The 15650-nt window shown below is 36.6% G+C and overlaps 1 protein-coding gene and 1 long non-coding RNA gene across 5 annotated transcripts in view; one reads left to right on the forward strand and one right to left on the reverse strand.

Annotated features, from left to right (window-relative positions):
- Positions 1-1703, forward strand: part of LOC131191488 (uncharacterized) — an 86934-nt gene extending 85231 nt beyond the window's left edge. For 3 of the 4 annotated variants that reach the window (XR_009153514.1, XR_009153517.1, XR_009153516.1), the window contains one exon: positions 751-1703. This is a non-coding gene — a long non-coding RNA (uncharacterized LOC131191488). The remainder of the gene's footprint in view (positions 1-750) is intronic. The other variant, XR_009153515.1, reaches the window with a different exon arrangement.
- Positions 1-15650, reverse strand: part of MTHFD1L (methylenetetrahydrofolate dehydrogenase (NADP+ dependent) 1 like) — a 138118-nt gene that overhangs the window by 26284 nt on the left and 96184 nt on the right. Inside the window, exons 25-26 of the mRNA XM_058169615.1 lie at positions 8322-8429; positions 6464-6616 (exon numbers count right to left, since the gene is read on the reverse strand). Coding sequence (XP_058025598.1) covers positions 6464-6616; positions 8322-8429 — 261 coding nt within the window. The remainder of the gene's footprint in view (positions 1-6463; positions 6617-8321; positions 8430-15650) is intronic.

Here is a 15650-nt window from a genome sequence, read left to right on the forward strand (position 1 = left end):
GCTGAAGGCGTGCCAAACATTCCTAGCAATGGATTAGATAAAGAGAGTAAGATGACAGTTTTCCTGGCAGGCAGAGAAAGGAGAACAAAGAGCAAGATATGATCAGAAGAAGAAAGCAGGAAGACCCCAGAGTTTTATGAAAGCTTGTAATGATTCAGCCGTTCTTTCAATCAGAGACCACTTAAAATGAAAAAAAAAACTTTAATATGAAAGCAAAATAATATGCCTATCCAATTTGCTCCTTGCCTTTGTGGTCTCATTAATCTTAATTGGTTAATGTAGCTGGCTGGGATTTAAAGAGACAACTTGATCCATCCTTAAAATGTATTGATTACATCATGTTCTGTCTCCAATATACTTGTCCTGCAATTTACTTGTCCTTAATGATCTCATTGAAATCAATGTCATTTGACTGAAATGAATTCGTAATTTCTCATTCTGTATTATATGAGAAGTATTGGAAGGGAAATGTTATGATCTCAGAGAATAAAGACAAACAAAAGAAGATTGTGGCAGACAGGTGTCCCACTTGTCCTGATTCCCCCTCCCCCCAAATGTAAAAGTATTTTACATAGAAATACTCTTAAAATGAAAGCTATTGAATGAAGATAGTGCATTCCTTTTTTCTTTTGTTATCATTTATATTCTTCAGGTTTTCTGTTTTCTATTGTAATCTGTGAATGAAACTCTGGAACAAAAACTATATCTCAGATTCAACTTTTAAAAAGCATCTCCCAATTTCTTTCTCAGGTTCCTATCGTTCTTTCAAGAAATACATACAAGGAATATAAAAGATGCTTAAAAAGGTACTGAGCTATGAAGGCCTAAGTGATTTATATCTCTACTCATATAAGTTATCCATATTTTGATATAGCAAACATGAATTATATTCTGAATACCTTTTTCTGTTACTTTTTCTGATACAGCTAAGTTCTAGACAATTCAAGAAGCCAACATTTGATGAATTTGAACGAACAGGCAAATAATTTTATAAAGTTTTGCCAGTGCACTTTTAAAAACCTAAGAATGATTCTGGGGGTGGGGGGAATTAATCCCCTTGGAGATTCCTGCCATTCTTCAGATACAGTGAAATAAAGAAGCTATTTTTTTCTACTGTTATTTATTAATGTAATATTTTCAGTTTAATGGAACCGCACATAACTGCCATTGATTGGAGGAAAAGCAACCTACAACTTCTCAGTTGTTTCATAGTTTCATTGCTCCGGTTTCCTTTAAACTTTTATCCTATATATTTCTGGCCTCTAAAAATGACACATTCCATTCTTTATGTCAAACTTATCAAAATTAAACTATTTCCAGCTGCCAAAATAGCTATAAGGGAAAAATGTTATTATATTACATTATATTATATAGTGCTGTTAGCAAGCTGAGGATTTTCCCCTCATCCATTACAATTTAATATATACCCCCCCACCCCGCAAAAATTCCCTGGATAGTACAGTAGATGTGGCGATTATAATAGCAAACATATATGCTTTCTTCACACACTGTATAATTAAAACCAATCGTCATAATCAACTGAAAGAAGGCAAGTATGCAAAGCAGGAAATAGTCTTGACCTATTAGACTAAAAACAAATTATCTTCATAATCCAATTATATTGATGTACTGTATAGCCTATTCTCTCTTGTGTTGATTCTGCTCTTGTATTTGTGATTTATCTTGAACTACAGTTTCACACATAAAAATACAACTTGAATTGTAATTTTTCCCGTCTTTTTTTAATTTGTTCATAGTATACAAACTAAAAATGAGATAAATCAGCAGGCGAAATTCCAAGGGGAAAAAAAGACTATATGTACACTGAGTTTTGTTTAGCCCAAAGGTTGGTAACCTGTGGCCTGGGGGTTGCATGTTGTCCCTGAGCAGCCCATTTGCATCCGCAGGACCCCAACATCACACAGCTGCAATTCATCAATGAAATAGAAGTTTCCCAGCATTGGAATCTTTTTCAATTCCAAATAAAATATAAATTGGAGGAAGTAGCCTCTCAAAGGAAACCATTTCTATTTTCATCTTTAACCACCATTCCACACCAAAAACAATGTGAATTATTCTAGACTAGAACTGTGATTTATCTAGATGAATAGTTCTAATGTTGCATCAGGGTATTCTAAATTTAAAACTGTCTACCATATCATAAACTGGCCACATCATACCTGTGTGTGTGTGTGTGTGTGTGTGTGTGTGTGTACAGTCCCTCTGTCCATCTATCTATCTATCTATCTATCTATCTATCTATCTATCTATCTATCTATCTATCTATCTATCTATCTATCTATTCTATCCATCCATATATCCATCCATCCATCCATCCATCTTTCATCTATCTACAGTATCTCAAAGGTTTCAATTTTGCTTCTGGAGTGTCTCATAAATTATCTCAGAATAAATGTGAAAAAGGGTGACATGAAGATGGAGGTTGAAATCATAAGCCATGTGTCCAATTGCTTATTTTACTGTATTGTGACACTGAGAAATGGCACCTCTCTTGCTTGCCAATCTTTTCTACTCAAAATGACATGATGCAACTGAAAATGTTGATTCTAAAATACCAGAATTTCTGCTTAAAACTGTTGGTGACCATACCTAACATCACACGCAATCTGTGCCTTCATTGAAAGACCCTGTTTCAACAAATAAACCATTAGAAAGCAATAAATAGTGAAGAATTCATTCTTCAAAAACAGAACAACCTATACCGATAGCTTACAAAAGGGAGAGAAAAATCCTTCCTTGATTTATATCCAGCCTTGAATTTTTTTCTTGAGTTACCTATAGATTCTATAACACTGCTGGAATGGATGGTGCCTAAAGAGATCCAGAAAGCTGAGACCAGCATATGAATAAAAAGAGTTAAACTCTGCAAACAGGGAGCTATCAGCAATCCTAAACAATTCATTGGGTGGGTGGGGGGGAACGTCTTAATATTTATAGACTTTTTTCTGGAATGCCTAAGACCTTGTTGTGATTAAATGTTCAGGCATCAACTTTCAGCTAAGGGTCAGAAAATATTTTAGGGAGTGTGAGTCAACAAGACCAATAACCTTCAGCATTCCAAAATGTATGTGACTGTTAAAATAATGTACATTTTTAATGGAAACATTTTCTATTCAAAGCAATATTAATTAGAAATTAACATTTATAAACACAGGGCTGGTTTATCATTTTGTAAAGAAACAAACCAATAAAAAACCTTGAAGCGTCAAACACTGGCTGAATAAGATTATGTTTATCTCAACTTTGTATAGAGGCAAAGAATGCAGCTCTGTATTGTCTCTAAATCATTGTTGTCCTTGGAGTAAGTCAAAGTGGAATTCCTCTGCATTGTGTCGCACAGAGCACTCTCACTAAAGCAGATTAACTAATATGTGGGAAAGTACAAAGCTGCAATAACTTTTGGGTGGGTCTGAATCTCTCACAAGCACAAGAGAATCCAATCATTCCCCACCCATGCATAACTCACTAGTGACCTCACCAACTTCCTAAACAAATTTAACAAGCCTTCCTGCCTGCTTGCCATATAATCAGGTCATCATGTCACAAGCCCACCTGTGAATGTACAATAGTCAGAGTTATTGCAAATGACCTAAAAACTATGGCAACATTTGGAAAAAGCTGTGTGCAGTTTTCACCCCTTACATAGACTTACATGTCCCATAGGAAATTTCAGGGTAAAACAATATTTTATAAAACTGAGTTTCAAAATATTAGAAAGGATTTCGTTTGCTTCTGACAGAAATGTTCAAAATCAATATATGAATATGGTTCCCCTTCTCCCAACAATCTCACCTAGAAAAGGAAGTCTGAACACTAGATTTGTGTATGAATTTGAAAGGAGATCAGAGTTGGCCAATTACTGACCAGTGTTTAGACTGACCCCAATCCTGGAGGTCAAAAGAACTGAACCTGTACACTATTGATGTTAACTTCTGATTGGTCTGTTTTCACCCTGGCTGCTGTTTCTATATGTGTTGCTTTTTGTTTTTGTTTTTCTGCTTTCCTTTTTTAATTTTCTTTTAATGTGTTTAGATCTCAGATTATTAATTCGAGATGGGCAGCCATACATAATGAAATAACAAACAAGCAAATACATATATATATACAGGTAGTCCATTTACTTACAAGAGTTCGTTCCAGTGACATTCAAAGTTAAAATGTCACTGGAAAAAATGACTTATGACTGCTTTTTCACACTTACAACCACCGCAGCATCCCTATGGTTATGTGATCAAAATTCAGAGGCTCATATTCATGACGGTTGCAGTGTCCTGGAGTCATGTGATCACCTTTTGTGACCTTCTGACAAGCAGCCAATGGGGATTCACTTAACAACCATGTTACCAACTTAACATCTGCAGTGATTCACTTAACAACTGTGGCAAGAAAGGTCATAAAATAGGCAAGAACACACCTGTCTTGCTTAGCAACAAAAATTTTGGGCTCAGTTGTGGCTGTAGGTCTAGGACAATCCGTATAATATTATCTCTATAATTTCAGTGAGTCAAATACAATTTATATTTAGCTTTATTCATAATATACCACAAGAGACTAACAAGCCTCTCAGGAGAGCATGAAAGGTTGAAGTCACATTCTGGACATTCTGACATTTTATTGTGCTTGTGGTGGTGACAGGAATGTTTCCTGGCTATATACATAGAAAGCAAAGAGAATCCTCATGACATAATTTCCTGACTTCTCAAAGCACATCTAGTTGGGATTCACTTCCTTCCTTGTGCCCTTTCACTGGTAATGCAGAACAATGAGTCAGAAGCTCTCTATTATTTCCAAATGTCTTGCTCATGTAAGAAAATCAGACTGTGCTCTGGGCTGGTCAGGTAACACTACAAAGGGAAACATTCTTCTTATGATTGCTTAGTGTTTAGGTTATGTAGAAAGGACAGTTGTTATTATTATCAGTAACTTAATATCCAACCTGGATGAAACCATGGTTTCTTATGATGTCACTTCACTCTTCACCTCCATAGAGGTGAAATTTCTATAGCAAGATCTAAAATGGACAGCTAACATCAAAAACGTCATCAAAAAAGTACAACAAAGTATGTTCTTTCTGCGCCAACTCAGAAAGCTCAGACTGCCCAAGGAGCTGCTGATACAGTTCTACAGAGGAATTATTAAGTCAGTCATCTGCACCTCTATAGCTGTCTGGTTTGGTTTTGCAACACAACAAGACAGACACAAACTTCAAAGGATCATTAGAACTGCAGAAAAAACAATTGTTACCAACCTGCCTTCCATTGAGAACAGTTTTTCCCCCGAACGCCATCACTCTGCTAAACAAATAATTTCCTCAACACTGTCAAACTATGTACTAAGTCTGCACTACTATTAATCTTCTCATCTTCTCATCGTTCCCATCACCCATCTCCTTCCACTTATGACTGTATGACTGTAACTTTGTTGCTTGTATCCTTATGATTTATATTGATATTGTTTCCTGATTGCTTATTTGTACCCTATGACTATCATTAAGTGTTGTACCTTATGATTCTTGATGAACGTATCTTTTCTTTTATGTACACTGAAAGCATATGCGCCAAGACAAATTCCTTGTCTGTCCAATCACACTTGGCCAATAAAAAAAATTCTATTCTTTTGAAAAGGGGAAAGTATTGGATAAATGATATGAGAGGATGAAATTTGAAACATGTTTGAGTATGTACCTGACGGATATCTTCTTCAACAAAGATTTGTATGTGGTTTTTTTTTTTGGTTTTTTTTAAAAATTCTATTCTATTCATTCCCACAACTGAACCTGTCATGGTAGTGAAGAAACAACTGCTTATAAGAAAGCACATTAAGACAGAACTAACCTCAGCTTAGATCACATATGTGCCATGTTAGACCTCTGTATGATCACTTTCTATTTTAAATACAATGAAGGTTTCCACAAACAAAAACATGGCTATGCCATGGGTTCACTTGTGTCCCCCATTGTGGCCAATCTCTACAAGGAAGAAGTAGAAACCAAAGCCCTAAACTCCTTCACAGGAATTTCATCCACTCATTGGTAAGGGTATGTGGACTATACTTAGGTCAAAATTAAAACAAATTCATCAACACTGTGGACAGATATATTAAGTTCCCACAGCAAGATGTTAAGGAAAATAGTCACAAAATGGGGCAAAATTCATTTAACAACTGTCTCGCTTAGCCTTATAATCTTTGAACTCCTTATAGTTTGAGAAGCATCCCTGAGATACTGCTGTATGAAGAAACATTAAATCTACTCCTCTCCTATTTGAGTTTGTGCAATGAGTCCTTTACATTTGAATCAATTTACTTGTTCAAAATTCATTCGATGTAAATCCTTATAAATAGATACATCAGAGACGTCTGATTATTTTTATTCTGTTTGTACCACAGGGATTCAAACATAATTTTACAAATTTTTCAAATACGATAGATAGACACTACTCACCGTTCCCACCAGTGGATAAATAAATCCTGCTCCAATACTGGCTCTTACATCGCTGATAGGCAGAACAAACCCAGTGGGAACACCTTTCTTCTCAGGCATGTGAGAAAGAGACAGGTGGGTTTTTGCCATACAAATGGGCAAATTCCCAAATCCCTGCCAAAACAGAAACAAGAAAGAGAGAGAATGTATCTATACCACACTGAAATAACAACAGTTTCCTCTTCAAGGTTTTGCATCCTGTACAATAAACAAAGCTAAATTTTATTACCAGTACATTGCTGACTTCTAGGAATAAGTCTTTGGCTCAAGCTTCAATAGATTGTGGCAAGATGTTATAAGTATACATTTTAATTAATAATAATTTCTTCAATGCCTTCCTCAAGGTCCAGTACAGATCACAAAGAGAGCAATTGTGATATCTTATCTAGTAACTCAACAACTAAACTGCAGTAGCCGGGACTGGGCATCTGCCAAGAAATTCTTCCCTCCTGGTATATATACTTGAGGGTGAACTGAAAACACCGAAAATATTGCACCCACCTCACCTGTTTTGGTGACAATTTCCTTGGGGCCCGTGGAGCCGCCAGATTTTTGTGGTCAGTCCATACCTCGAATGGTATTTTATCATATCACAGGGTATCATTTTAAGCATATGCAGTTGTGTTTGGTTTGTCTCAATAGTTAATATATTGTTTATTGGTTTAGCTATTGAGCTGCGAATTGTTGAGTTACATACCGAACATAAATACATCCATAATTAAAAAGGATTAATCTAGGAATTGCTGAGATTAATTAGAGTAAAGTAAGATAACAAGTCCTTCCACTCACCTGGAACTAAATAAAAAGTTATATAAATCATTTTTAAAGTTTTCGAATTTTCACAGGGATGAAGAGAAGGATGGAGTTAAAATCAGAGTCTCAAGGCCTGGAGTGAGTAACAGAAAGAGAGGACTCCGAAGGTAATGTAAGGAACAAATAGAATTGCAAGAAGTACTCAGGACAACGTCAGGAAGACCATGGGTTTAGAGACCAGAGTGCCCTAAACCTAAGCATCAGTCATAGGCTCTGGTTCAAATCGGGAGCCGGGAGAGAGCCTTGTGGAATGCTGAGATATGAAAGTGGCATAGAAGGTCCAAATACACTTTTCTAGTCGTTTAACCAGGAGCCTTTCCTTTCTCAGGGCTACGCCAATCTGTAATTGTGGAGGCCCAGCAGCATTCTGATTCAGAAACACCTTGGTAATATTAATAAACAAATCATTGAAAGGGCCAGCAATAGTAGGCCCTATAGGATAGGAAAAGGCAAGAAAGGCAGGTATCATCCAGGTCATGGTTATCCCAAAGGTTTAATTGTATTTTGAAAAACATATTTGGTTTTAAAGGCACATACACAAAGATTGGGTCTTGGCCCACAGCAGCATTATACTGTATTCTGGGCAGTTTTTATCCATTGTTTAAACCAGTGCTTCTCAATTATTTTCTGTCATGCCCCCCTAGGAAGAAGAAAAAAATTTTCGCGTCCCCCGCGCGACTTTCTTTCAGGCGTTTTTCTCCTTGAAAGGGAGGAGCATGCGCAGTCACATGTACTGGCAGTCCCACACTAAAGAAGGCTCCGACAGGCTCGTGTCACAAGGGTTTTGGACAGCCAATCAGATGCTCCCGTTGTTCTCTGATTGGATACAGACATAAACACGGGGCTTAGCTTGTTTGCCGAGGTCAAACGCGCCCCCCTTTACGGAGCCTCGCACCCCCCCGGGGGGGCGCGCCCCACTATTTGAGAAACGCTGGTTTAAACAGACACATTTTGAAATAGGAACGGCACTCACAATATATCTGTTGGCATATATTCTTGTTTTTACCTGTTGAGTGTAACAATTTATTTGAGACTGTGCTGCAGGAGACAGCTCTATATCCTGAGCTCCATAGATCTTCTGAGCTATGATTCTTATTTTTTCAACTATGGGAAGCTGTGAAAACAAAACAGGATGACAGAATGTTAATTTGAAGAGTCCCAAGATACTTTCCTTCGTATCAGGACTGCCTAGTTCTCACTGGCAGTGAATTTTCTACAACACTATACTGACCATTCAGTTATGCATTGTTTCCTAAACAAAATATCATGGATGTAAAAGATAGTTTCTGTTGCCTTCCATTAAGAAATCATCATTAACCTTATCTTTTCTACAATGCAGATAGAGAAAAAACAAATTTATGTATACCAGCTTCCTGTAGTTATGCATTCTGAAATGTACAGATAGTCCACAACAGTTCATTTATTGACCGTTTGAAGTTACAACAGAACTGAAAAAAGTGACTTATGACCATTTTTCACACTTACCATCATTGTACCATTGTATCACATTGGACATGTGATTTACATTCAGCTACTTGACAACTGGTTCATATTTATGATGGTTGCAGTGTCCCCGGGTCATGTGACCCCCCCCCTTCTGCGACCTTCTGACAAGCAAAGTCAATGGGGAAGCCAGGCTCACTTAACAACCACGTTTCTAATTTAACAATAGCAGTGATTCGCTTTAACAAAGCAAGGAAAGTCGTAAAGTGGGATAAAAATTGTTATCTACTTAGCAACATAAATTCTGGGCTCAATTATGGTCATCAGTTTTTGTTTTTTGTTTTTTTGTTTACATTTATACCCCGCCCTTCTCCGAAGACTCAGGGCGGCTTACAGTGTATAAGGCAATAGTCTCATTCTATTTGTATATTTTTACAAAGTCAACTTATTGCCCCCCCAACAATCTGGGTCCTCATTTTACCTACCTTATAAAGGATGGAAGGCTGAGTCAACCTTGGGCCGGGCTCGAACCTGCAGTAATTGCAGGCTACTGTGTTCTTAATAACAGGCTTTACCAGCGTGAGCTAAACCGGCCCACTACAGGACTACCTGTATTTCAGAGTTTTGTTTTGCTTATTTAGCAAGGAAGGCAAAAATATGTTGCAGTCACTCACCCAAAACTCAGTTCTGGTTAATCCAGGATGTACATATACTGTATGGTCATGATAATTGGAAAAGGCCCACTCTCATTTTTTTCTATATGCTATGCTCAGTGAATTGTTCTCTCATAAACAATTCAGAAAGACAAGTCCAAGTCCCATATCTGACAGGTACAACTGTGCGATCAACACAAGATGTACAGATGGCCTGCGTTGTGATTCTTCTTAAGCTCCCAGTGGGATATATCTATATAACACCTGAAGATGTGCCGTTTTACAGCACGTAGATGCCCTTGGAAAAGTCTTGCTGAAGTAAACCAGGCCTAGAAAATTTATCTCAAGCTGAACATAAGCTTCTATTATTGAAACTACTCTAGAAAACCTCTAATGGATTACCTCAGAAACAGCTTTCAGCTTTTTCCCCCCTTTTGTTATTGCAGTCAAAAATACATTCTTTACTAAATGGTCAATATACTGTTCAATTGCCAGGGTATATAAAGAAGCATAACGCTAGGCTGACCCTTTATTTCAAAAGTGTCTGCTCTGCACATCCCATTCCCTGCCCCAGTTTAAGTTTAAGACTTTCCCTGTAGAAAGTCCTGCCCCAGTTTAAGTCCTAGATTTTTCTGCCTAGATTGGCTTGCAACAACTGAAATACAGTTAAGTATGAGGTAATGTTAGCTTATCTTTTTCATAATGGAATCATGTATAAAGTTACACTGCTAATTTTTGTACTAATCACGCTGAAGCCTGGAAAGATGTGGGAGAGCAATGAAAATAATTTTTAAAAAGGACAGAATTAATGGCCAAAAGATTCTTGCCTGCCCTATATGTACAGCAGAATTACCACATTCAGCATATACACAAATTAACCACAGCTACTGCCACAATATTTTCTTCTATGATTAAGAAGCCATGATATCTCCTTCTATGATTAAGAAGCAGCCAACACAAATGTTTGGAGCAGAGGGCATTTTGCCACAGGAATCAGTAGCGCATTGATTAAGTACTGCTGGGCTTTTGGTGCCCTAGCTTTGTGCCATCTCTACAGCTCTATATTGTCCTATAGTGATTCATTGCTTTGGTACCAAATGCCAAGGCTCAATCTCATCCTTCAGTTCTGGAAAGATTCTTATTATCACATTCCTTTATTAAAAAAAAAAAAAACAAGGGAGGAGGAAGGTAACCTTAGACCTCACATTAAATCCAAGACAAATTTATCACTCTGTGACAATACAAAATATTTTGGCCCTTCTCTGGTTTTTTTAGCCATTAACATTATGTTCATGATTGTATTTTCATTGGGCAGCCTTGTCCCTCTGGCCTACAACTCATGGTTGATGTTTCAGTACATGTGCTATGATGTTTTAAGCCTCAAACTCTGTTTGCACAGAAATACCAATCAAACTTCTAGAAAGTTTTGATGGATGGATACTACAGTCTTCCAAGTCTTCTATCGACTAGAGGTAGAAATTATAGAGGTTGAAATTGTACTGGATTCTTCTGCTCTACTGAATGTCTCCTTTAAAAAAAAATCATGTTTTTTTTTATTCCAATATGCAGTAGTTGTGTTTAATGTAGGCTTTTTTTCTCTCTATTATTTATTTATTTAGAACATTTACATGGCCACCCACATTAGGCAAATAACTTAGGGCAACCAACAGCACAAAAGTAATGTAAATGATTAGTTTCTCTTCTGTTTTGAAAATACCCCCAAAAGCTCTTTTCTGTGATGATACTGCTTTTTACTTTGTTCGAAGAGTTTCCAAAACTTTAGAAGTGTGGCAATGGTGTGGTTCAGTGAAAGTTCACTTCCAGGACTACTCTGCTTTTTCTTTGTTGTTCACAGATAACATATACAAATGTATGGCACAAACCTATCAAGCAAGTAGATCTTTTCAAATAATAATCGTAATGAAAGTCATAATGATAATAATAATCCTCCAGGCACTAGCTACATGGTTGTAGGGCTTGTGATAATTCAAGGAATTCCCAAAAGCTATCCAGATTTCTATAAACCAGTTCAAAGAAAAAGATACTGATATAAAAGAATAGACAAAAAATAAATAAAAGGAATATAGAACTCAGTCTGATTTACAGACAACACACCACAAAAGTTGAACATTGAAGTATATGTTACACAAGAAAATATTTTCAGATTGTATTGCATTTGGGGATGTATTCTCTTCCCTGATAATGGGATAATTTATGATGAATATATCCAAATTTAAAGACCATCCATACAAACAGGTACTACTGCCTTAGATTCAAAAGGCCAATGCTACAACGGAATTGACATTTTGAATTTCAAGCAGTCTCAAAAGGTCATACTAACATTTGAAGCAGAAAGCTGCTCACTGGTGGCTAGTTATATCAAATTCCAGTTTAATGGGACTTTTAAAAGTAATTGTATTCCAGGAGAATATTTTTGAGATAGAATTACAATAATTGCTTAAGTTCGTATAGAAGCATTATATTAGGCATATTATCTGGTGTCCTGAAATTTTTTTTCTTTGATGGTAAGCAAGTTTCTAGTTCTTATACATGTAAAAACAGGCTTGGAAACCTTAACAGCAAAACCTAGTAAAGCTACAGTATCCAGAAGCTTTTATAATATAATTGGAAACTTTCAGGGCTCTGCAATCTTTATCTTGAAAAATAAATAACTGAAGAAAATCTGTTTCATTTCCATAAGTTACACATATTTCAAAGCATAGCTGTCTTTGTAACATACATACTTCGATACAGAAAACTACAGGTTGTTCGTGACTTACAACTATCCGTTTAGTGGACATTCAAAGTTATAATGGCAATGAAAAAAATGACATGATCATTTTTCACCCTTACGACTGTTGCAGCATTCCCATGCTCACATGATCAAAATTCGAGCACTTGGCAACTGGCATGTAGTGTATTTATGATGGTTGCAGTGTCCCAGGGTCATGTGATCACCTTTTTGGATTGTCTGACAACCACGTTAGAACCTGCATTGGACCTACATTGAACAACCACGTTACTAACTTAACTGCAGTGACTCACCTAATTATTATTATTTTTTTACATTTATATCCCGCTCTTCTCCGAAGACTCAGGGCGGCTTACATTGTGTAAGGCAATTATTAATAACTTAATAATTTAAGTTTAATTTAATAATTGTGGCAGTTATTAAAAGGCTGTAAAATGGGACAAAACTCACTTAACAATTGTCTTGCTTAGCAACAAAAATTTGGGGCTCAGTTCTGGTGGTAAGTCGAGGACTACCTGTATTTAGAAAAACAATAGTGACATAACCAAAGAACCAAAATTCTCTTATATTTCTGTTCCTGAGATGGGAATAAATGCAAAATATTTTGTACCCATTTTAACAATTGCAATGAGACAAAAGTAACTTGTTTTAGTTTAATTTCTAAACAGCTAAATTAAAATCACAAGCTACAGTATATCAGAAACATGGACTAATTCATTCAAAACCAAATGCTACTAAAACATATGACCTGATGATTGGAGTCAGGCTGCTCTGGTTAAAACCAATCTTCTAATTTTCATCCACATGAACATATGGGCAGCTCCCAATCCTCCTTCATGTTTGTTTACAGAGACAACATGGACAACAGCTATTACTTTTTATAAAAGTTCTAGAGCGTTCAAATTAATTCTAGTTAGCAAAATAGATATTTTTTTAAGGGATTTATTTTGAGACTGCTCAATTATATTTAACATTTTTTTGTGTCCAGAACGAAAGTGCGTGGGTTGCTGTTTGAGCTGTGTTCAAATATTTAAGCATCCTAATATTTATTCCAATTATGCCTGCAGTGGGTTTTTCCAAGCACAAGGGAGCCCCAGCAACAAAGCTTCACTAATGTTTCAAAAATTGCAGGGAAGCAGACTAATCAGTTAAGCCTCTGTGAGAAGGAAATAATGTGCATTTACTCCTTTTCTAAACAAAATATTAACTAAATTACAGAATCTCCCAGGACAGGGTGAAGAGGATTTCATTAGAGTTTTCACAGTATATTAAACACATAGTGAACAGGCCATTTATAGATGAATGTGATGTGACACCAACTAACATGATAATAGATTTCAGTGACCCAAGTTTATTGGCAGTTGTATAAACACAATAGTTTACAAACTACGGATTAAGAACTTGATTTTTTTTACATTTATATCCCGCTCTTCTCCGAAGACTCAGGGCGGCTTACACTGTGTAAGGCAATTATTAATAACTTAATAATTTAAGTTTAATTTAATAACTGTGGCAGTTATTAAAAGGCTGTAAAATGGGACAAAACTCACTTAACAATTGTCTTGCTTAGCAACAAAAATTTGGGGCTCAGTTCTGGTGGTAAGTCGAGGACTACCTGTATTTAGAAAAACATTAGTGACATAACCAAAGAACCAAAATTCTCTTATATTTCTGTTCCTGAGATGGGAATAAATGCGAAATATTTTGTGCCCATTTTAACAATTGCAATGAGACAAAAGTAACTTGTTTTAGTTTAATTTCTAAACAGCTAAATTAAAATCACAAGCTACAGTATATCAGAAACATGGACTAATTCATTCAAAACCAAATGCTACTGAAACATATGACCTGATGATTGGAGTCAGGCTGCTCTGGTTAAAACCAATCTTCTAATTTTCATCCACATGAACATATGGGCAGCTCCCAATCCTCCTTCATGTTTGTTTACAGAGACAACATGGACAACAGCTATTACTTTTTATAAAAGTTCTAGAGCGTTCAAATTAATTCTAGTTAGCAAAATAGATATTTTTTAAGGGATTTATTTTGAGACTGCTCAATTATATTTAACATTTTTTTGTGTCCAGAACGAAAGTGCGTGGGTTGCTGTTTGAGCTGTGTTCAAATATTTAAGCATCCTAATATTTATTCCAATTATGCCTGCAGTGGGTTTTTCCAAGCACAAGGGAGCCCCAGCAACAAAGCTTCACTAATGTTTCAAAAATTGCAGGGAAGCAGACTAATCAGTTAAGCCTCTGTGAGAAGGAAATAATGTGCATTTACTCCTTTTCTAAACAAAATATTAACTAAATTACAGAATCTCCCAGGACAGGGTGAAGAGGATTTCATTAGAGTTTTCACAGTATATTAAACACATAGTGAACAGGCCATTTATAGATGAATGTGATGTGACACCAACTAACATGATAATAGATTTCAGTGACCCAAGTTTATTGGCAGTTGTATAAACACAATAGTTTACAAACTACGGATTAAGAACTTGATTTTTTTTACTGTAATCTGAATGTACCTGATGAATTTTTTTTTTTGCAACTCTATAACATCCTGAGTATTTAAAGTCCACGGTAATTATGAAAATGAAGGCAAACACAGGCAAAAGCAAAATTTGATTTGTCACAGTTATTTAGACATGCTCTGGAATTCACCATGTTGATAGGTATGAATGCCAAATAATTTCAGTACAAGAGCCTTTGGCTTATATTATGGATTTTGCCTCCTTTTCAAATGCTGCTATTAAGCCATTAGATAAATTAATCTGACTTTGAGACAAATTTTAATATTTTCCAAAGTCCATAGTTTTTAAAAACTGTGCATTATAACATGAAAAATTATAACCTTCTCATTAGTCCTTCAATATTGGAAAGACAAATTTATGAAATGACCATCAGAGCATTAGCATTTCCTATATTATTATAACATGCTCTGATGCTAATTATTTAGACGTTCTACTCCCCCTCCCAACTTGAAAATATTGAATCTCTGGAGAGAATGGGATAGCATAGGACAGGCTTCTGTGGGGCAAGGCTGAGGAAGAGAAGGGGAGAGGATGGGGAGGATTCTGTGGGGCAAGGCTGAGGGAAAGGAGGGGATAGGATAGGGGAGAATTCTGTGGGGCAAGGCTGAGGGAAAGGAGGGGAGAGGATAAGGGGAGGATTCTGTGGGGCAAGGCTGAGGGAGAGAAGGGGAGAGGATAAGGGGAGGATTCTGTGGGGCAAGGCTGAGGGAGAGAAGGGGAGAGGATGGGAAGAATTCTGTGGGGCAAGGCTGAGGAAAGGAGGGGATAGGATAGGGGAGGATTCTGTGGGGCAAGGCTGAGGGAGAGAAGGGGAGAGGAGAGGCCGATCGTAATTACTCATTAATTTTCAAGCTGTGTCGATTTATCAAGCCTGATCACATAGTTTCGTAGCAGGAATTCTTCACAATTTTAAAACCAGGACCTGCCTGTTTTTTAATCCAGCCCTAGCTC

Source organism: Ahaetulla prasina, chromosome 1, assembly GCF_028640845.1.
Source record: "Ahaetulla prasina isolate Xishuangbanna chromosome 1, ASM2864084v1, whole genome shotgun sequence".
NCBI classification, from domain to species: Eukaryota; Metazoa; Chordata; class Lepidosauria; order Squamata; family Colubridae; genus Ahaetulla; species Ahaetulla prasina.